Genomic DNA, 22,327 nt, shown 5'->3' with positions numbered 1-22,327 from the left:
AGATACAAATGCATGTACAAGTAAATAGAAAAATTATGTAAAATATATATGAAAAACATTAAAGTTTAAATTATATGTTAAAATATATAATTTATTGGAACTAAGCTGGAAAAATAAATTAAAGGTCACTTAAATAATAAAACATGAGGTAAAGTTCTCCTTTTTAATTTATTTGGTGCATTTCAAATGTATTTATTTATTTAAATGTTTATTTATCTATTTCTGTTTTTATTTTTAATTATGTCAGTTTCAGTCCTCCATACTGCAGAACTTCAAAGAGGCAGTTCAGTGACTGAATCAGGCGTGTTGGAGCAGGGAAACATGTAAAACATGTAGGACTACGGACCTCAAGGACCATGATTGCCCACCCCTGGTCCAGAGAAACACAAATAAGTAACATGGGGGAACGAATGTCCAGGGTCTTTTGCACGACATTGTGCTACATTAGTAACTGTTTTAAAAAAATGTACAAAAATTATACTTTTAGCTATCAGTGATGTTGTGGAATCTGTTTGTCAAAATAATAGTCAAGTATTGAGCTACATTCAAGACACTTTGTCTATGAACTAAATGTATTTTTCATTATTGTGTTGTTTTGAACAACTTGTTATCAAAAGAAAAAAATACTTTAGCTAATATTAATATTACTCAGTGTTATGGTAAAATTAAAGGTCTATATGACAAAAAAACAAACAAATCAGATTTACTAATAAGAAGGAAGTTGGTCAATCTTTGCTTCATCTTTGCTTGTGGAAGAGATTACATTTCTACATTTCTTGCAAATAAACTTTGTATTTTAATTTATGCTTTAATAACGTCTCCTATATAAAATATACATTTTAATTTAATGAACCTGCTTCTTTTTAGAGTTCTGGAGATAAATTATTTAGGGAAAAAACTTTCTTTTCTGCAAACATTGGAATAAGTAACTCATCATTTTAAGACAATAGCATTAAAAATAAAAAAGTGTACTTTTTTCTACTTGTGTGATTTTCTAAAAAATGATATTAATAAAGCCATCAACAGGTCTGTTTGATATATTTTATATTTTTCACAGGTTGCCATGGTGGAGGTCCAGCTGGAGCCGGGACACGACTACCCTCCTGGACTGCTGATAGCCTTCAGCGCCTGCACCACCATCCTGGTTGCGGTGCACCTCTTCGCCCTCATGATCAGCACCTGCATCCTCCCCAACCTGGAGGCGGTCAGCAACGTCCACAACCTCAACTCGGTCAACGAGTCTCCTCACGAGCGCATGCACCGCTACATCGAGCTGGCCTGGGCCTTCTCCACGGTCATCGGCACCCTCCTCTTCCTCACCGAGGTCATGCTCCTGTGCTGGGTGAAGTTCCTGCCGCTCACCAAGGAGGCGCAAAACGGCACCATAAGCTCCGGCGAGGCGGCGGCCATCGCGTCCACCTGCATCATGGTGCCGTTCGGACTCGTTTTCATCGTCTTCGCCGTCCACTTTTACCGCACGCTCGTCAGCCACAAAACGGACCGGCAGATCCGAGAGCTGGACCAGGTGATCAAGCTGCAGGAACAGCTGGATAACCGGTCTGAGAATGACAACCTGAAGGCAGCTGTTCACTTCCCCTGATGGAGAAGAGAGCGGCAGGGACCTTCAGCAGCCATTTCACTCTGAAACCACTCATAAAAGCTTTATATTTATGTCCAACAGAAGAGCTCAGATGGGTTTCTGTTGACACTGTATCATCTGCTGAGCATTGCATGTTTTGGCTCAGGCTTTTTTTTTTTTTAGATTTTGCATGTTTACACAGTTTGCTTAAGCTTTTATTTTTTGGTGAGCCTTTTTCATCTTGAAAAATGGCTGTATAACTTCATCATACAGCCAGATTACATAACCCAGGAGTAAAATCTCAAGGGTTTGAATACTGTGGTAAAGTGCCCTTTTGCTTTGCTTTATGAGGGCACATTTATACTGTAAGAACCAAATGTAGCTCACATCAGGTTAAGAGTGTGATAAGAAGCATATTTATATTGCTTTCATTTGTTTAAAATAAGGTACCACAAGTTGTGAAAAAACAGATTCAGTCCTTCAAACTGTAGATGTTTTTATTTTCTAGTTTACAGCTCTACTGAAACAGTTTTAAATGGAGTTATATGAACTGTATACTGTGTGCCAAAACCGCTGCATTTACTTTTTTACAGGGATTTCTTAAATGTGCATTAGCTGTATTAGTCATCATATTTACTGACTTTATAAATGAACACATCTTTCAAGATGACTCATTGTTTGAGACCTATGGAACAAAGTTATTTTAATTTTTTTTTTTTTTTTTTGCTGGTTTATGAGATCTTAATGCTGTGATTTGTTACAGGTTGACTAACAATATTTTAGGAGCATTTTTCTTTAAGTTTACTGTAAAAATCACCAAAGATCTGTTTGTTGAAAGGGAATTGGTGTTTGAGCAACACCATTCAAAGTTTCTGAAGAAACGGTGCATAATGTTAACCATCAGATTCTGTGCAGCAAGAGAACACAGAAATATTAAACGTTGGAGAGTGAATTTCACCAAACCAAAGTACATCAAAGTGCCTGTGACATGAGCTTTTCATGAAAAATACATCATATTGGAAATATGACAATGATAACATAGAGGTAGGAGAATGACTCTTTAAAGATCTTGATGAGCCGTGTGTTTCGTAAATCTGTTTATTAGAGCCATTCGATTTTAAACATCATCACATAGGCCCACACAGTACGTGAGGATGTAGCTCCCAACGTAACTCCGTCGTGTGTTTTGTCAAGCAGAACACCCCCTCCTCTTTCCCCCCTTAGCTGCTATACTCCACCCCTCTGCCTTTTTGTTTTGTTTTTTGTTTGTGAAAAAACAAAGGAGGAACGATTAAAAAAATAAAGGTATTACAAGGAGTAAAAAAATAGGAATGACTTTTCTGTTTGCAGCTTTGTTTTTATCGTTCTCTGTAAAGATCTGTTCAAAGATTCGTAACGTCTTCATGAACATCACATCTCTATAACGGATTGAAATAATAATAATTAAAAAAACGTCATTCAACTGAGATGACCAGTTGTAGAGATGTTTACGTGTGTATTAGTAGGAGTTGAATACGTAAACAGAGCATTGTTACAATAACTAACAGCACAGGCAGCAGTGAAGAATCTAATGTTTCTTTAGATTATTTCGATTCACCAACAGGGAGATGAAGAGAGTTCGTACAAAACCCAGGAAGTTCCCCTTTTTAAATAATTCCTCGACGTTGTCACTTCCTGTTTCACTTTGGCCGCGTTAAGTTAAAAAAGAAAACATGCCATTTATGTGACAAAATGTGTAAAATCATGTATTATGCTACATTTATTAGATATTAAGGTGCTTTTTTCCGCTTTGTGTATTTGTAGGAAATGCGTGCCACAGACACTTTAATAAATATGTTTTGTAATCTAAATGGGTCATTTTGGCAGCAATGTGAGGCTGGATCTGTGCTCATACTGTATGTTTGCTTTTTAATGGTGTTGATAATTTACTCAAAATCATCTTGATTTTGAAACTCGTAAAAAGTAAATTGTTAAAAGGTTGCTAGCTGTGACGCCATGGGTTGTTGAACAACTACCATAAAGCAAGAAAATAAAGAGTGTGAGAGTTTTTTTTTTGTGTTGAGCATGGTTAAACGTTGGTTAGGTTTAGATTTTTTATTTTAATTTTCTTTAAGCTTTAATCCTTTTTTTTGTCACAGTCACCTGGGTACCATTACTCTGTTTACATCAAAGTAAAACTGCGGTCACATGGCGACAGTGTCCGTTTTGTCCGTGCCACCCGCTTAATGCAAGGTGTTCATGCTGAGTCATGGATAAAGCAGCTTTCTTATTGACAGTTTTGCGATTCAGATGGACTCAATCAGACTTTAATATTTGTAAAACAAGAAAATGACCGTACAGACTGTTTTAGTCACAAGTGTTTGAATCAGAAAGGTTAAACCCAAGACCCTTGTACATTTTCAGTCAGCAATTCAAGTGAAGATGTGTTACATTTCTTTATTTTTATTGTATATTTATTAAGTTGGTTGTTTGTCACTATGTGTCAAAGCACAGCATTTTGTGAGCTTTACATTAAACGTATTTATTGTAAGTTTTGCTTCTGCGTCAGTCATAAAGTCAGACAAATTGCTTTTCATTTCATGTTGTGCTGGTATGCAAGGAAACGCCACAATCTTCATGTTTCTTATTTTTGGTTCTGAAAAGGAAAACCACACAGAAAGTTGTCATGCTGGTTTCTCACTCTGATGTGTGTGAGGCGACACTTTTGTCCCCAGTTGTTGCAAATGTAACTAAGATGTGACTCAAATATTTGGCTTGGATGAAACTAAATCAGGATTTTGCATCTGACAACAGACAGGCCTCCGTTATAGAAATGCTACTAGCATTGCTACAGATTAGGATTATTTAAAACATGATAATAGTTTGACTTATACAACCAGATGCTTATGATGATACTGTCAGAATATCAAAGCAGATCATCACCATGCTGCTGTGGCAGGGGAAGCACCACAAGTCAAGATCTGTGTTTTTTGTGCTACTTAATCATTTAAAATACGTTAGTGAGAAAATTGAGATCAACAGTAAAAAGTGTTTACATTCTGATAATAAAGGGATGAATAAGAGGCCTTTAACTGTGCTTTTGTTATGCCGTGTCGTTAAAGAATAATATAATTTTAAATGTTTTTTTTATCATCTGGTGTTTCAGTCAGACGCCATCTTCATCTTTATATATCTTCATTAGATCTGCAAATACCAACACATTTTATCCCAAATGGAAAACAACACATTTACTGTGTATTACCTCAAGAAATACTAAGCTGCAACTTTTGTTGATATTTCCTTTTTCTGACCACAAATGTCTGGATTAGGTTTAAAGATCTGTAGAATCAATTACTGTAGAAAAATATTTACATTCAAATCATTTGGAATTAAAAAAAAAAAGAATTAGCTATGTCAAATAAACCACACAGCAACCCTTTTTTTTCATAGATTCAGTGTGTTATTGCAACTTTTGGTTAACTAAACTTACTAAAATTACTTTACTTTACTTTACTTTACTTTACTTTACTTTACTTTACTTTACTTTACTTTACTTTACTTTACTTTTTAAATAAGAAGCCACTAATAAAATTTAAGCTGTGGATGAAAAGATCCTTCCGCAAAGTGGAAGGATCTATATTTCCTCTCAGTCTCCTTGCGGATGAATACATTATCCCGACCTGCGTGACGAAGAAAAAAAAAAAACATAAAAAAATCTCCACACCTTTGCAACAATGTTGGCGGCTCAGAGGACGAAACTTCAGCTTCACCGGTAAGATAAGAAGCAGTTCGTTAAACTAACTTTGAATAGTCAGGCAGGTTAGTGTTTTATACCGCCTGTTATCGTGTAGATAAGGATACAGGTGATGCTCTCCATCACCTGTTGGGGCGTGTTAACCTCCAGTGGACTCTTAACTAGCTAGCTTATCGCTACCTGCCACAAAATGGCTCCATATGGTTATTTTTTTTGACGTTTTATTCCAGGTTTTGACGAATGTGATGGAAAGCGACGAACAAAACACAGAGAAAGAGCCTCAGCAGTGGAACAGTTGTAAGTTGCTGATTGACCCCGCGTTGACAAAAGGACTGTACAAAGTGTGCCGCTTTGATGGGCAATTTTTTAACATTCCCGTGAGTACTTTGAATATATTTTATAATTGCTTCATCTTAATAAACTCCTTATATCATGTAAGGCCAAACATCAACATATAGTGTGTTTTAAATTCTAATGAGGGCTTTTATTTTGCAGGTTGAGGACTTAGGTCTGTTTCCTGTGGACACAGTCAGAGATCCACGCATCTGCCGCCTGTGGAGCAAACACAACAAGGCTGATCTTTTGCTTCCTAAATTTAAGGTAGATTCAGGTTCAGATTTATTCAGGTCCCAAAAGGGCAATTAATGTTACAGCAAGTGCATAGTACTTATGCATACAAAGACATAATAAAAAAAAGTTCAAAAGTTAAAAAAACATGTATACAACATTTTTTTTAAAGATTATAACAAATTAGATACAATACAGTGTGCCAAAACATACATATAAGCTTTATTAAACATATAATCAATTATGGTGACGAGAAACAAAAGTAAAAGTTCCTCTGGTTGTTTACAGGTTGATGAATGGTACGTCGGCCCCGTTCCTCCCAAAGAAGTGACATTTTCCAGGCTGAATGACAACGTAAAGGAGACGTTTCTCACTAACATGTGCAGCAAATATGGGAACGTCGAAGACGTGGAGATATTTTACAACCCCAAGAACAAGAAGCACCTGGGAATCGCAAAGGTAGTCTTCGACACAGTGAGGGGGGCGAGAGAGGCTGCGCAGTGCCTCCACCGCACGTCTGTGATGGGGAACATCATTCATGTGGAAGTTGATCCTAAAGGTAGGTATGGGTTCTGAATGTGGCAAAGTCTAAGTGTGGATGTTGTAGAGTTGGCTGACTTATTTATACGCCCTCCTCAGGTGCAAACAGAGCACGATACCTGCAGCTGCTCTTCAGTGGCCTGTACACTCCCTGGACGTTACCGGTGGGATGCAGTGAGCGAGCTTTGCAGAGCTTAGTCGACCGTTTGCTGGTAACTCTCAAGCTGCTTGTGAAAATTTGATCGTTTTTTGGAACAAGTCAAGATGTTTCCCTAATATTCACAATTTTTTTTTTCTCTTTTCTTCTTCTCCTGCAGGGCAGTGCAGCCACGCAGCAGTTGTTGAGTGTTTGCAGCCCTGCCAGCATTGCTACCCCCCTCTCTTTAGACACAGCCTACTCCAGCTTATGGCAGGACACTCCTTGCAGCTTTGGCTTAACACCGCAGTCTCAGGGAACCCCCCGCACTCCCTGCTTTTCTGCGACTCCTCTCTCTCAGGACTCCTGTTACTCCAGTCTTCAGGCGACCCCTGTCCTGCAGGGGGAGCCCTCTACCTACAGTGTTCACAAACATTTAGGACAGGCCCTCTGCCGCCGTAAACCCGCAGGACATCCCAGGGGATCTCACCAGGTTTCAAACGTCAGCTTTATTTTGAAGCGTTCTGAGCCGCGCCCATCGACACCGAAACAAAACAGCAGCCGCCGGCTTTTGTTGTGGAATCACAATTCTCAACCCTCCACCGACAACGACGCCTCATGTGACCCTGCCTCCCCCTTTCACGAGTCTGGACACACACCTAACTTCGCGTCCACAACTTTAACACAGAGCGGCGACTCTCTCAGCATCTTGAGCATCGATTTCCCAGCCGACAGGTGTTCAGCCTCGTCCCCAGACGACGACCACCAGCCAGAGAAAGAGAGTTTGGACTCTCGCATCGAAAGTTTGCTGATAAGCCGTCGGATTCCTGGCGACTCCTACTTCAGAGTCGACGAATGCTTCCAAGACAGCCCGAACTCACCTCGCAGCCCTCCTAATATTCCATCCCCAGATGAATCTCTCTCATGTTTGCTGTCGCCTTCTGAACCCTTCACGCGCGTCCGCCGGCGCTCCTGCGGCGATGCTGTCCACGTCGGTTCATCCTCGCTCGCTGAAGAGGAGGAAGATGAAACCAATCGAGCGGTTTTGTTTCTCACTGCAAACTCCCTGTCCCCGTCTCCACCTGAGGTCGATACCTGTGAGGATGTGGTTTATGTTGAACAGGAAGAATCGGCAGAAAGGTCTCTGCTGTTATCGTGTTCAAAGGTAATTCCTCTGGATTTATTGATGTCGTAGATATATTATATTTAAGTAATTATCAGTTTGTTTCCATGTGAAAATGTTTATGTAACTGATTCTTTTGTTACTCAGGCGGATGAAAATCTAGATCACTTAATTATGAGGCAGTCTGAAGTGAGAGACACCTCCTCGCTCCCATCCGTTTCTCCGTTCACTGTTCCCCCCCTGCATATGGACCCTAAACCTGCTCCTTTGCTTCCAGCTGGGAGCTCACGTCCTCCAGTACCCCCTTTCCCCATTCCTCCCTTCCCTCCATCTATCCCTCCTGTCCCACCTCGCCTACCTAACGGCTCAATCCCCATCCCACCACCAGGTTGGATACCCCCTCCAGGCATCCCCATCCCCCCTCCACCTATTCCACCGCCTCCATCCATTCTGCCTCCGCCGCCTTTTCTGGTGCCTCCTCCACCTTTATCTGTTCCCCCTCCCCTCCCCGTGTTTCCTGTGCCCATGCGACCCCAAGCCCCCTTAAATAAGGACAATCCTCCGAGACACGGGAGTGCACCGTTCCCATTCCCTCGACCGCCCTGGCTCGCTCCACCTTTCCCCATATTTAACCCTTTTGTCCCGCCGCCAGACTACCAGACCCCTGCGAAAGAAAATCCACATAAAATCACGGCAGAAAAAGTTCTGGACGTGCTCATGGACGAGCTGAAATCGGTCCTCAAGAAGGATATTACGCGGAAAATAATCGAAGGCGTTGCTTTCAAGGCGTTTGAGGACTGGTGGGACAGTCAAGAGAAGAAAACGAAAGTTAGTTCATCTCACACACACAGGCAAAACACACTATTTTGATGACAATACACTTTTCAGCTATTAATTGTTGCTTTATTGTTTCAAGGTCCAGGCGTCTCCTTTAAAAAGTTTAGCCCCAAGTGTGGAAGAGAGACCGAAACTCATGAATCCCCTCAGTCACGTCAGCGGACCGGGAAAAAGGCCTCCACTTCCATCCTTCAGAGTAAAATATTCTGTGACATACACAAGCATTTTAATACGGAATTATGTTTAAATTAAATGCAAAAAACACTGAAACTATAAACATTTGTCATGCAGGTAAAAAGGAAACGATCAGAAGAGATAGAAAATGAAAATGAACGCCCTGGTAAGAGCTTTTTATTTGTTTTTAAAACTTAACGAGTGTCCAGTTCTGACTTTATCTCACACTAATATGTCCCTCTCCTTCAAAGCAGGCCAAAATGTACAGCAGGGGGACGAGATGGCGACATCTGAAAGAGCCAAGCGCAGGCATGCGAGACCACTAGAGCTTGACAGTGATGATGAAGGGAAAGGAGACAACGATACACTTCAAAATCACGATTTCACGTCAAATCAAGCAGAACTTTCTGTTCCAGTTGATGATCCTCAGATCATGGTAAATTCTGAAAAAAAAAAGTTTTGTTAATATTAGAAACTAGAATCTAAGGAAAGCATTCGACACCATTGATCACAGTATTCTTCTTGAAAAGTTAAATAAATATGGCATTAGAGGACCAGCATTACAGTGGCTATCTAGTTATCTAAAGACAGGAAACAGTTTGTACAAATAAATGAAATAAGATCTGAACTATGCAACATTACATATGGAATTCCACAGGGTTCTGTACTTGGACCAAAGTTATTTCTTTTAAATGTGAATGACTTGGTAAATGAGTCAGGGTTGTTGAAATGTGTTTTATTTGCAGATGACACCACATTTTTTTGTTTTGGTAAAGACATAGAACGTCTGTTGGAAATGATACAAACAGAATTTGTAAAAGTACAATCTTGGTTTAAACTTMATAAATTATCATTAAATTTGGACAAAATTAATTATATGATATTCAGTAATAAAAATAAAACTATCAATATTTAGTTTAAAGTTGATGGTGTTGAAATCTGTTGAGTCAGTGAGGTGAAGTTTTTGGGTGTCATCATTGATGAAAAACTGACATGGAAATCTCAGATAAATTATTTTAAGTACATAAATTATTTAAGAACAAAAATAGCCAAATCTATTGCAGTATTGTACAAAGTAAAGGAGTAATTTAATGATAAAGCACTGTTTACATTATATAATACAATAATTGTTCCACACTTGTTATACTGTATTGAAGTCTGGGGTAAAGCATGTAAAACAATTACAAATCCTATTTTTATTTTGCAGAAGAGAGCTATAAGAATTATCACTAGAAAACATTACTGTCACCCATCAAATACATTATTTTATCAGTTGAAATTATTGAAATTTTACGAGTTGGTTGATTATAATATTTTGCAGCTTATGTATAAGGCTCATTAAAATGTATTACCTTTGAACATCTAATCTAATTTTGTTAAAAGGGAAAGTTGTTACAGTCTGAAGGGATTATCGTAGAAATGTTTGTAAAACCTAAAATTCGAATAAATTTAAAGGACAGATGTACTTCAGTCCAAGGAATACAAATATACAATACTCTGGATAGTGACTGTAAAAATGCTGGCTCAATTAATTTGTTTAAAAGAATGATAAAAACATTTTTGTTAAAAAAATATGAAATTCTATAATTTGTATTTATAAGAGCTGCTGTTTAGGAGCTGAAGTTTTTGTTTTGTTATTGTTTGAAACTATTATTATACTCTGGATAGTGATTGTAAAAATGCTGGCTCAATTAATTTGTTTAAAAGAATGATAAAAAAATATTTGTTAAAGAAATATGAAATTCTATAATTTGTATTTATAAGAGCTGCTGTTTAGGAGCTGAAGTTTTTGTTTTGTTATTGTTTGAAACTATTATTATAGTATATATAAATAGGGGCAGATATAATAAGATTTTTTCTTCTTTCTGCTACCTTTCATTTTTTATTTGATATGTATTTTTTGTATGTGAGTTTGTTTGTTTTTAAATTAAAACGAATAAACATAAAATAACAACTATAAAGAATTGTAAACTATTATAGACTAAAAAATGGAATTGTTGCTCTAATTAGTCTGACAGAGATAATCATGACGATGAAGACGTTAATCAGCGAGATGAAGAAAACACAGCACTAGAAGAGATGGAAGATGATGCTGTCGTCCGTCAAACTGAAGAACAGTGTTTAGATAATGGTATGTTAAAATACATTTTTTTACATAAATTATTAAACATTTTTTAAATAAATGCCTTTGTTTCTCTTGTCAACGACAGAGAGTTTGTCAGAGAGCTTCGCCTCAGAAGGAAGTGAGTTCTCATCGGACTCTTCAGAGTTGTTCTCTTCAGAGAGCTCTGAGGACCTGTCCTCTGACATCAGCACCGAGTATGAAGACATGGAGGATAACGAGGATAACCGGAGCGTAGAGTGTATTGTGATATCCTCAGACGAAGAGTCGGTACCACCAAGCCCCTCAGCTCCTCTGACCCCTGGTGCTCAGCTGGAGTTAGAGCTGACCCACTGGTTAGACGTGTGTGAGAGGGAGCAGACAGAGACAGACCACCCGTCCTGTCTGCGAGACACAAGGGACTCTGTGACGGAGCTGCAACCCAGTGAAACCTGGAACAGACAGTCCTTCTCGGATGTCGAACTCACAGGTGATTTGTTTGCTGTTTTTCTGGACCAAATTTTATTTTGATTGAAAATAATCATAAACAGTAAACATACAAGTGATAACTTTTGGTTTCAAACTTAGCGAGCACAAAATTGGCTTTAACTCAGTCATTTTTGCAGACAGTGAGCTAAAATTTGGTGTTGGAGTGGCGGAGCATCATCCTCATCACATATCAGTTTTCATAACAATCTTTGTATAAACTTGGTATGGTTTGGGTAAAATAAATCAAGGTTATAATAGTTTTGGATTTTTCATTGTAGTTTAGTTTTATTTTGTTGTAACGCTTTTCTTTTAATTCAGTCAGTTTTAATTAGTTTTTACAGTAGATTTGCTAGTTTTTATTAGTTATTATTGCATTTTTAATGCTTATTTTTAGTTTAGTTTAGTTTTTATTAGTTGCCTTATTAGTTTTTTTCTAGTTTATTTGCCCATGCATCCTCCAGCCTGTAATGTTTCTGTGAGTTAACTAAACAACAGCTATTTGGTCAATATTTAAGCAGTCTTCCTAAAATAATTGTGTAACTCAATTTTGCCAACTAAGGACTTGGACGATTATTTTAGGACAATGACAATAGTTGTCTCCAACCCGGTGCTACTTGTTGCTTGTTTTTCATGGGAGCTACTGAGAGAAGCTAGTGTGTCAAGATAGTCATAGTTAGCCATCTTGTGTGAGTTTGATTCATGCAGTTTTTTCCTTGAGAAGTATTCCACCTGTTTTATCACCTGTTTCCACTACAAGACACTTGCTTTTATTTTTCTCGCAGTCATATTCAAAGAAATCACAAAGTGAACATTGCTGCTTTCTCCTAACTTTGGTTGTCATCATTTGGCAGACGATGCTGAGCAGCAGACTGTAAACAAGTGTTGTTACGGCCCAAAGCTAATGTGAAACTACTCAATTTGAAAAAATAAAAAGATCAACATGGCTCAAAATAAATTAACAAACACTAAAACTAAGGATATTCTATCTATAATTTCAGTTAGTTTTAGTGTAAAAAAATTATAGTTTTAGTTAGTATCGTTTTTTCATTTTATTACAGTTTTTATTTATTTTAGTTAACTAAAATGATTTTTCAATCACAGTTTTTGTTATCTAGTTAGTTTTAGTAAACTATAATAACCCTGAAATAAATTTCATCAAGGAATGTGATATTTTTAAAAATATAAGTCAAAATGTTTATTTTTGACAAAAAGCTTTCAACAATTTTTTTTACTAGATATTTTTACAGCTGTAGATAATGCTTGATGTAAGTTAAATTCATGAAACCAGAGAGTTTAGTTTTGTAGTCTTTCCAAAAGGCTTTATAAAAATATAAATATGTCACGTACGTATGTTAAGTCATTTCTTGTTATTCTGTGTGGCAGTGGAGCCAGACCTTGATGTGGAACTTAGAGAGCCTGATTGGACGGCAGAGCCTCCAGAGAACAACTTGAGGCCTCTCACTCCTACAGGCTGCTTTGAGGACGGTGATCCTGAGCATCAAATCAAAATCAAACCAACGTCTCCACCTCTCGAGCGACCACCAACACCAGGCAAGGGGATCGTGGCTGAGCTGGCGAGTGCAGACTCAGACGAATCCAGCGAAGTCTTTTCCCTCTTCTCGGCATGCAGTGAGGTTCTTGTAGCTTCCTCTGATTTTCTGCCAGCCTCGTACCCGCCATTTGAGGAGCGGCCCAAAACTCCTGGAAGGGAGGAAAGAAGTGAGCAAGAGATAGTGAATTCAGAAGGATGCGCAACGTGTTTGCCTTTCATTAGCCCGCCACGTGTTCTACCTCCGTCAAGCAGTCTGTACATCACGCCCCCGAAGACTCCTGGAAGAGACGTTTTCTTCCCCCAAAGAGACACGAGGAAAACAAAAACAATGAGCGCCACAAAATCTTTGCCACGCAACAACTCTCTCAGAGTTTCTCCCATCGCAGGATCGTCTCCGTTCAGCCTTTCTGATTCTGATTCTGATTCTGCCGATGGTAGTGGCGCGAACATGAGTTCAGGTGTGAGAACGAAGCCCTTGCAGGGACTTGAGAACATGCCTGACCTTTTGGATGAAGAGAACTCCTTACTGAGGCAAAAACTTTGGAGGCGGCTGAAGAGGAGAAGCAGGGCCCGTCATCGGCGGCGATGGCTTCAGGAGTGTAGCTCTCTTTCCTGTAAACGTCATCTTCACAGGTGGCGTTCTGTCTGTGAGGAGAAGAAAATTCTTCATGGTGTTTGGAAGGAGGGCCTGGATGAAGAAGATGCCAGGCTGCTGCTGCTGACTTATGAAAGGCTGCAGGAGCAGGACGATGGTGGGGGGTGGCTCAGTGACACGCACTGGATACCTCATCCTCATATCCTTTACAGCCCAGTTTTGTGTTTTGTAAATGTGATTTCACGATGTTTTTCCTGGTTAAATAAGGTGATGATGATGATGATAATAGTGCAAAGGCTTGGGTATATCAAACAGTTTATGGTCTTCACTAGGATTTATATACATACAGTATAAAGAAGTTCTGTTAATTTCATCAGTCCACAGCTCTGTGCTTCACTTCCTCAACTGCTGCTCACTGACCAAGATCCCAACACAGAGGAGTGAAGAACTGACGTCCTGGCTCCCAGTCCACAGAACCGAGTCTGCTCGCACTGAAGGCTTCTACAAAATCAGCAGGAAGGATAAAATGAAATACCTCAACAACACAAAACTGGCTGCTGATTTTCAGTCTACAAGTGCTCAGGTATTTATCAGAAGATCAGAAAATGCAATGACCTCAGTGTTTGGGTTTATTTATTCATCATAGTTATGCATCATAGTTATTTTTAATTAAGTGTCAACTTATTCTCCTACAGGGAAAGTCTCTTTCAGTCCAGCAACCCACATCACTGCGAGCTGGATCTGATTTCAGGTCTGAACAGCGCCGCCTACTGTCCTCTTTCAGCTGCGACAGTGACCTGGTCAAGTTCAACCAGCTTAAGGTAAGCTTGGTGTTACTATAACTTGGTTTAAGTAACTCACTTATGTTCATCACACAAAGCAACTGAAAATAAATAAATAGGAATAAGAGCATAAGAATTTAGTCAACTGCATTTCCAAAATATGTATAAAATGTAAAACTGCCGACCGTCAAGTTGAATTAGACTATTAATTTCAAAATATTTAACATGCATTGTGAAAATAGTCAATAAGCTTTAAACACTAGTTTAGCTTCATGAACTGTGTTATTTACTGAACGCAGGCAGAACTTTCTCATCGTACACATACAGTTTCAAATCTCATCATACTGTTCTTTTGATCCTTGCAGCATGTGATGCTGCAGAGGCAGAAAACACACAACTGCTCCAAGTCTGTTAGTCTACCACACACTAATTTAACCTGTATGAGATACACTGCCTGGCCAAAAAACAGGGGCCGCCTGGGTTTAATTAAGGTCCATGTAGGCCTGTCACAATAACAAATTTTGCTGGGCGATTAATTGTCTCAAAATTTATTGCCATAAGCGATAATATTGCCTGGTGACCGTTTTACAACTAATAATTATAAAAGCGTAAGATGTAAGTGTAATAAATCTATAAACTTTAATTTTTAAAGAATGTTTAACAAAGTGGACTCTCAGTCTCCAACAAAAATGCACTTGAAAAAACAAACGAACAAAGAACAACAAAATGTAAATTAAACACCACACACAACTAAGACAGTAAATAAACAATATTAAAGAGCAGCATCTCTTTAGAGATGAAGCAAACTACACAGCCTGGTGAGGACCCACTGTTTCTTATGGGGACATAAGCCCAGTTCACATCCTATGTAAAGTTTAGGCTAGGTTTAGGGTTAAATGGTAATAGGAAATACTGGTAAATGAATGAAAGTCAATGCAAAGTCCGAACAAACGTGTCTGTGTGTGTGTGTGAGAGGAGGGGACAGTCAGAGCGCTGCGGGGGAGGAAATCAGACAGTTCAGAGGTTTCCTCATGAGTTGTTGGGACAGATACAGGTTTTTTTGGGTGTTTTGTTAAAACACAGATGGTGCGTTTAAGTTTCCTGTTATTTTTGGGAGCCACAGGTAAAGTCTTGACGAGTTTGTCGCGGGTCTGGGGGAGTTTCAGCCCCCACCCCTCCTCCTCCTATCTCTCTCTCTCTCTCTCTCTCTCTCTCGCGGGTCTGGGGGAGTTTCAGCCCCCACCCCTCCTCCTCCTCTCTCTCTCCCTCTCCCCCTGCAGTGAAATTCAGGCTCTGCAGTTGCTCCGACACTGCAGCAGCCGCGTTCTGCTTTGAAACGTTTCTTTAGTTTGTTATTGCTACGAGCTCTCATGCTAAAGCGAGAGTTCACTCCTCCCGACACTAAGAAAACAGGAGGGGAGGAGTCAGCTGAGCTCCTGTGCAGCGGAGCACAGTGAGGGAGAGAGACGAAGTAAACAAACAAGCAGGAAAATGAAACTTATCTACCTCATTTTTTTACCAACCTCAAAAAAAATTATCGTGCAATTAATTGATTTATTGACTATCGTGGCAGGCCTAGGTCTATGATGTGTGGTTGCTGCAGTTGGTCAGGTCCAGGTTCAGCAACAGTTTGTGCTCAAAGAATGAGGTCAGCTGACTACCTGAATACACTGGATTCATGGGGCTCTTATTGTGAAAGAGTGGTTCAGGGAGCATGAGACATCATTTTCACACATGGATTGGCTCCACAGAGTCCATTGAGAATCTCTGGGATGTGCTGGAGGAGGCTTTGCACAGCGGTCAGACTCTACCATCATCAATGCAAGATCTTGGTGAAAAATTAATGCAACACTGGTGGAAATAAATCTGGTGACGTTGCAGAATTTTATCGAAACATTGCTGCAGAGAATGTGTGCTGTGATCAAAGCTAAATGCGGTCCAACGAAATATTAGTGACCTTATTTTTTTTGGTGGCAACTATTTTTTTGGCCAGGTAGTATACATGAGATATTTACAGTATAATGTTTGTTTTAAATTATGTGACAGACATCAGAGAACTTTAAAAAAAAACGCTGAGCCATACCACATCATACAATCTTTTTTCTCTAGATGGAGCAAAGGAATTTGTTACTTTGTGTTTTTAAACCTTTTTCATTATACAAGAAAAAAGTGGTAATTATAACACAGCAGTTTAAAGTGCAGTCTAATTAAAACATTTGTAAAAATTCACTGAAGTCTCTGTTTTCAAATGCAACAAGTCTAATTGTGGCGTGAATCTCTTCATCTTTCTATATGTCAGTTTCGAAAGAAGAGGATCCGTTTCACCCGAAGTTTCATCCATGAGTGGGGCTTGTTTGCCATGGAGCCTATCGCAGCGGATGAGATGGTGATTGAGTACGTGGGGCAAATCATCAGACAGGTAAAAACCAACACAAGCTCCAGAAACCGACCACACTTGGGTGTTTCCATGTTTCTGTTGTGTAGTTCTAGGTAGTTTCCAGAGGCTTGAGTGTCGTCAGCATCGCTTGTCTTGTACAAGCATGTTTGTTTGTTTTTTTCCTCAGGTCGTTGCAGACTTGAGGGAGCAGAAATACGAGGAGGAGGGCATTGGAAGCAGCTATTTATTTCGTGTTGATCAGGATACCATCATCGATGCCACTAAATGGGGGAATTTAGCCAGATTTATCAACCATAGCTGCAACGTGAGTAAAAACCGGTGATGCTGTGGTGATAATTAGGGATGAGTACCAAAACCAGTCACCAATCAGAAAACTTTTTTTCTCTGCTAGCAGGGACTTTTATCAAATTTTTGAACTTATTTTAGAGCTGTTTTTCCTTTTTGTACTCGTAAGGCTTTATGTACAGATTCCAAAACTGTTTAGTTTTTTTTAATTGGATCACCCATTAAGGATTTAAGGCTGAAAATTAGTAAGCAAGTGCTCCATTAACTTTCATTATATCATAAAAAAAATTACGGAGCTCCATAAACATAGTGCGCGTCACAGTTTCGTAACAATTTTTCAAACCAAAGCAGAAAACAAACTATGTAAAACATTAAGATAGATTTTGAAATGATAAGGCTGGGATAAGCATTAAAACAAGTGGGAAAAAAATCACAAAAACCTGAGCCACACACTGCCTGGGTCAGGCAGCGCATTTATCCAAGTGCCTACTACTAGAGCCACATAAATTAAATCTCTGTTTGTCTCACATCCAACAGAGAGTGTTAAGTGAGTATTTATTTATTTTTTTACAACTTTATTTTTACTTTGGAGTTGCAAATCTATAAGAAGTTAATTTGATATACCGTGTGTTTTAAATTGTTCTAAGATAAAAGCAGTGCTTATTCATACTTTGTTTTTGGTTTTATTCCCACAGACAAGCATTGGTAAGAGTGCAGTCAAAATACCAAATCAATGAACAATATCAATGAGTCTTACTGATACCCGTCCTTAGTAATAATCAACTCTGAACATATGAGAAATCACATTGTAAACTAAACGGTTTGCACTCATGTCTTTTTATCTTACAGCCCAACTGTTACGCAAAGATCATCACTGTGGAGTCTCAGAAGAAGATAGTGATCTACTCTCGTCAGCCAATAAGTGTCAACGAGGAAATCACATACGACTACAAGTTTCCCATTGAGGAAACAAAGATTCCTTGTTTGTGTGGAGCAGATAGCTGCCGAGGATCCCTGAACTAAACTAGAATGAAGCGGCTTGACTGTATGGATGTCTGAGATGAACTTCCAGTCCAGTTATTATTTTTTACAGTCTAAATCTTTACAGTCTAGTGTTGGTGCTGCACAGTGAATCCTGACTTTATAAACTGTTTTAAACTGTGCTTACAACACAAATGGGACTTTTAATTTTGAATTTTGAATTTGTCTATAGACAGGGATTTAATCTTGTAAAGCTTTGTCAAATATCCTATCAAACATGTCAAAATGCTCATACAGCAGTGAAATAAAGGACAAGTTGGCACATTCAAAGTATTTATTTCAGCAAAAGGAAAAGTAATGGACCTTCAGACTTTTTGCAGAATGTCTCTACATGAAAAGGTCTTTTGACTTCTTTGTCCTGATTGCAGATATGTTTTCATTTACGAGAGCTTTAAATGGGTTTTGCTTGAGTCAAGCTTGGAATGTTTTCCCTGTTAATATTTTATAACCACGCCTTTTAACTTGTGACAATTTCTCTGTGAATTCATAAAACTGTAAAGTGACACTAAAAGAAATAAAAGTTCAAGGAAAAAACAAAGATAATTACATTTACTGATATTTTCTTACTGTGTAACTAGTTTAAAGTACTGGTGTAGCATGTGTGAGAACTTGAGCAGACTTTATTTGCGGTTAGGTTCACATTTGTTTTAAATCTCCGTTTGGTGTGAGAACTGTCAGATTTCCTCTAGCGTTCTGATCCGCTTCAATAGCTTCAAAAAGAGACTTGAAGTTTCCTGCACCAAAACCCTGTAAGGAAAATGTTAAACAGTGAGATGCAGTTCATTCTGATTGTTTGTTTGAGTGTGTTTGCAGTGATAGTTCACCCTCACCTGGTGATTGTGTCTCTGGATGACCTCTAAGAACACAGTGGGGCGATCCTGGACCGGCTTGGTGAAGATCTGCAGTAAATAGCCCTTGTCATCGTAGTCCACCAAGATCTTCAGCTCCTGTAAGGTCACAAGATAATTATGTTTAATAATATCTGTCTAAACCACCAGAAGATGTTCAGTTCTGTTCAGATGCAACTTTCTGTCTGACCTGCAGGACATCCAGGTCCTCAGATATTTGGATCTTTGCGTGTTTCAGCTTCTCCCTCAGCTGGTCGTAGTAGGTGTCCGGCACAGACATGAACTCCATGCCGCGCTCCTTCAGGTTACGGATCTGCAAACAGCAGATGCAGTCAAACTTTTCACGAGGTTGTCGATAAAAACCTGGGGAATCATCATGTTTTATCGTCTTACAGCTGTTATTATATCTGATGTGTTCATGGCAATATGCTGCACCCCTGCTCCTCCGTAGTACTCCACATATTCCTGGAAGTTAACGAAACTGGTTTTAGTTAAAAAACAAACAAAAATTGTTTTATGTTTTTGTCTTGTCTGTGTCAGACTTCACAGCACATGCCTGAATCTGGGACTTCCTCTTTCCCATTGCAGGCTCATTGATGGGCATCTTCACCGTCTCCTCATGGTTTGCCACGACGATGGAGCGCAGGGCACTGAAGTCAGTCTGCAGCTGTTTGTCGTCCACGGACCAGAAGCGATGGAAGAGAAGGTTCTTGCGGTACCTGGTAAACCAACCAGAGATCAGGTGTGTGAACTCAAACCTCAGGCTTGGTTCGGCTTCTGTAGACCATAAAACATCTCAGAAAGCTATGAAAAGCTAGAATAGTTTCAAAGCTGCTTGTGCTGGGGGCGTTGCGTTAAAAGGTTTCAGATGCTTGTTTTTTGTTTGTTACAAGTGTCGGAAATATTTCCTCCTATCTGTAATAAAAACTGGGTTGTAAAACAGGAAAGTCTACTCTTTTTAAACTCTAGCCCTTTTTACACCCCCTTTTTTCCTAGATTACCCAATGGGCTCGCTGTTTTCGAGAGCTGCCTAATTCCACATTTTATGTCTTTTGTAGTGTAATGAGGGCAAACGGCTTCCAGATGTGAAGAACCACTGAAGCTCCTCCTTAAACTGCAAAGTCATCCAGATCCCTGCCTCATGCCAAAAAGACAGTTATGTAAGAGTCCAGTACTCTTTAGACTCTGCCAGATCACATTCGGCTTAAAGACTTCAACAGCAGGGTCTGTATCAGAAACTGGACAGGGACTAGATATGAGTGTTTGTTACCATTCTACAACTGGAACCATCTCATCATCCGGTTGGTTCCCCACAACGTGATCGATGAAGTCCAGCTTTCCTGCAGGTCTGCACCGCATAAAACAAAAGCATTATTTTTAGCATCATTATTCAGGAGTATGTGTGGGATTTTAAAATAACATGTCCACTCACAGCTTGGCCAGAAAAGGGTCCTTGAACAGAGTGGTGTGAAAACCAGGTAGGAACAGCCCGGTGTAGCCCGTCCTCTCCACAAATGTGTGTGTGGTGTCGCCATACTGCAACAAGCAAAACCACTGGTTTGTAGATAGTATATTTTATAGCTATGAATCATTGAATGGAATGTTGGGTTCAACTTTAGAGGACGCTCAGTTGGTGTTGTTTGGTACCGTTTGAAGCACAGCTACTCTGACTTTCCCCCACTTGTCCTCCAGAGTGTGAGGCTCCTTCATGATAACAGCCCCTCGCTCCCGGGCTTTCTGTATGTTGACACAAAGGTTCATCTCTTCAAGTTAATTTCACTTGGTTTAATCGAGCTTCAGAAGAGAGTTTGAGTTAAAAAAGGCTGGAAATTCCCTCCTTCAGAATAAAACTCATAGCATTACCTGAACCAGGAAGTCACAGTCTTCCACTGTAAACGCAATGTCCTTTACTCCATCTCCATGCTTCACCAAATGATCACCCATCTCTGAAAACAGACACCTTTTTCAGCCTTTATCATTATTATTATTATTATTATTATTATTATTATTATTATTATTATTATTATTATTATTATTATTATTATTATTATTATTATTATTATTATTATTATTATTATTATATTTTTTACTGCTTCTGATCTGTCAGCAGATTGATTAGAAAATAAAATTTAATCACTTCAGGACTAAGATTTTCAATCTTTCTTGCTAAACCTAATTTTGTGGGCACACAAGCACAAACTCAGGTATTTGAATAATTTAAAATACAAACAGATTTCTTTTGGAAAGGAACATATTGAGTAAATCCTAACGCGAGTCATTTTCTAATTAAAGAAAAGCCAATAAAAATAGAACAAGACAACATAAATATTTAATAGTTGTGGCAAACTTTGCTGGATAAATTATCCCAATTAAAACTATTAGACTTTTAACAAGTAGTGAAATCCTGTTTAAAAAGAACAGAAAGCACTTTATTTTTAACCTTGTCCTGCTGCGGATCAGTACTGTACCTTTGTTGTCAGGATTGAGAGCAGATGAAAACACATAAATGATCTGAGAAGAAAACAGGAACAATTACAGCTTAATTACATATCTACATAACAGCTTAGTCTGCTCTAAATGTTTAATGAAAGCTGGTGCTGGTAACAACTTCACATTTTAATGTTTTTTTTTACAAGTAAAGCTGTTTAAACTAATTTTATCAATCAATGCTCAGCAGTTAATGCTGACAAAACCATGTCTGATTTATTTGCTGAACTGAAAAATCACAAAATAATGACTGACTGGACCTTTTATTTTCTTTTCTCAGGGATGACTTTTTATCCCTTCAGGCTCTGCATGTGTTTTTTGGTTTTACCTTCCCCTGTTTGACTGCGTGGGACACCACCTCACGGCTGCCTGTCTCCAAACCTCGGTAAGCCAAGGGCTCGAATCCCAGCTTGTTGCAGTAATATGATGCAGCCTGTTGGAGACAATGAAGATAATAAAATCCACGTGAAGTCATTCATTACAGTCTGTGTGCTAGCTCCATCTCCTGGTTACAGGATCTGCTCCTGTTTCTGTTAAAGCTGGAGGTGCCGTAATTCAGAAATACAGTATATATAGTAGTTTGATATTAAATGTGTTACGATGTCTTCACCTTGTGGGGTCTCCAAAAGTATCAGATAGCCCCAAACTTTTAAACACTCAACTTACCTGCTTTGCATTTCCAACCCAGAAGGTTATGTGATCGAAGCAGAGGAACCTGCCCTGCTCATGCTGAAGGCAAGAAGAAAAAGTGGATCAATGATGAAGCATTTCTTTTTAAATAAATAATACTTTTCATCTTCAAACTCTAATAACAGAAAAACAAAATAGAAATGATTAAAACCTTGTAGCCTTGCAGTTATCACCTAGTTTATTTACCTTTTCTCCTTTGTCTGTGTAAGTCGTCTGTAATTGACAACAATAAGCACATGGTTGTTATTAAAACAGGAAAAAAGAGCAGCTGCACTTGAACACACTGATACAAATGTCTCAAATCTCCGCTTAAATAAAAATATGACATATTCAGTCCTGAACAATAACTCACCATGTTGCTCGTCGTTGA

The 22,327-nt window shown here is 38.9% G+C and overlaps 3 protein-coding genes across 4 annotated transcripts in view; 2 read left to right on the top strand and 1 right to left on the bottom strand.

Moving 5' to 3' along the window:
* LOC106516709 (calcium release-activated calcium channel protein 1) overlaps positions 1–4,650 on the top strand; it is an 8,121-nt gene extending 3,471 nt beyond the window's left edge. For both annotated transcript variants that reach the window (XM_014007199.1, XM_014007200.1), the window contains one exon: positions 1,058–4,650. In XM_014007199.1, coding sequence (XP_013862653.1) covers positions 1,058–1,600 — 543 coding nt within the window. In that variant the 3' untranslated portion in view covers positions 1,601–4,650. The remainder of the gene's footprint in view (positions 1–1,057) is intronic.
* Positions 4,651–5,536: 886 nt separating this feature from the next.
* Positions 5,537–18,443, top strand: LOC106516707 (histone-lysine N-methyltransferase SETD1B-A). The gene is made up of 17 exons (XM_014007196.1): positions 5,537–5,689; positions 5,808–5,912; positions 6,168–6,438; positions 6,519–6,631; positions 6,737–7,720; positions 7,826–8,506; positions 8,595–8,711; positions 8,807–8,855; positions 8,944–9,125; positions 10,700–10,820; positions 10,900–11,280; positions 12,663–13,625; positions 13,843–14,009; positions 14,122–14,247; positions 16,508–16,627; positions 16,773–16,910; positions 17,741–18,443. Exons 1-17 carry the CDS (start codon positions 5,558–5,560, stop codon positions 17,912–17,914), a joined length of 4,824 nt encoding a protein of 1,607 aa, XP_013862650.1. The 5' UTR covers positions 5,537–5,557; the 3' UTR covers positions 17,915–18,443.
* Positions 18,193–22,327, bottom strand: hpdb (4-hydroxyphenylpyruvate dioxygenase b; the record flags this gene model as incomplete). Its single annotated transcript, XM_014007198.1, is given in 14 exon segments — positions 18,193–18,679; positions 18,763–18,879; positions 18,971–19,093; positions 19,174–19,245; positions 19,337–19,499; positions 20,051–20,128; positions 20,213–20,316; positions 20,428–20,517; positions 20,644–20,726; positions 21,249–21,291; positions 21,596–21,700; positions 21,934–21,996; positions 22,144–22,170; positions 22,310–22,327. Coding segments are annotated over 14 exon segments (1,182 nt in total). The 3' UTR covers positions 18,193–18,568.

Source organism: Austrofundulus limnaeus, unplaced genomic scaffold (assembly GCF_001266775.1).
Source record: "Austrofundulus limnaeus strain Quisiro unplaced genomic scaffold, Austrofundulus_limnaeus-1.0 Scaffold40, whole genome shotgun sequence".
Classification (NCBI taxonomy): domain Eukaryota; kingdom Metazoa; phylum Chordata; class Actinopteri; order Cyprinodontiformes; family Rivulidae; genus Austrofundulus; species Austrofundulus limnaeus.
The sequence above is the reverse complement of the archived record's forward strand: the minus strand, read 5'-3'. Positions and strand labels throughout refer to the sequence as shown.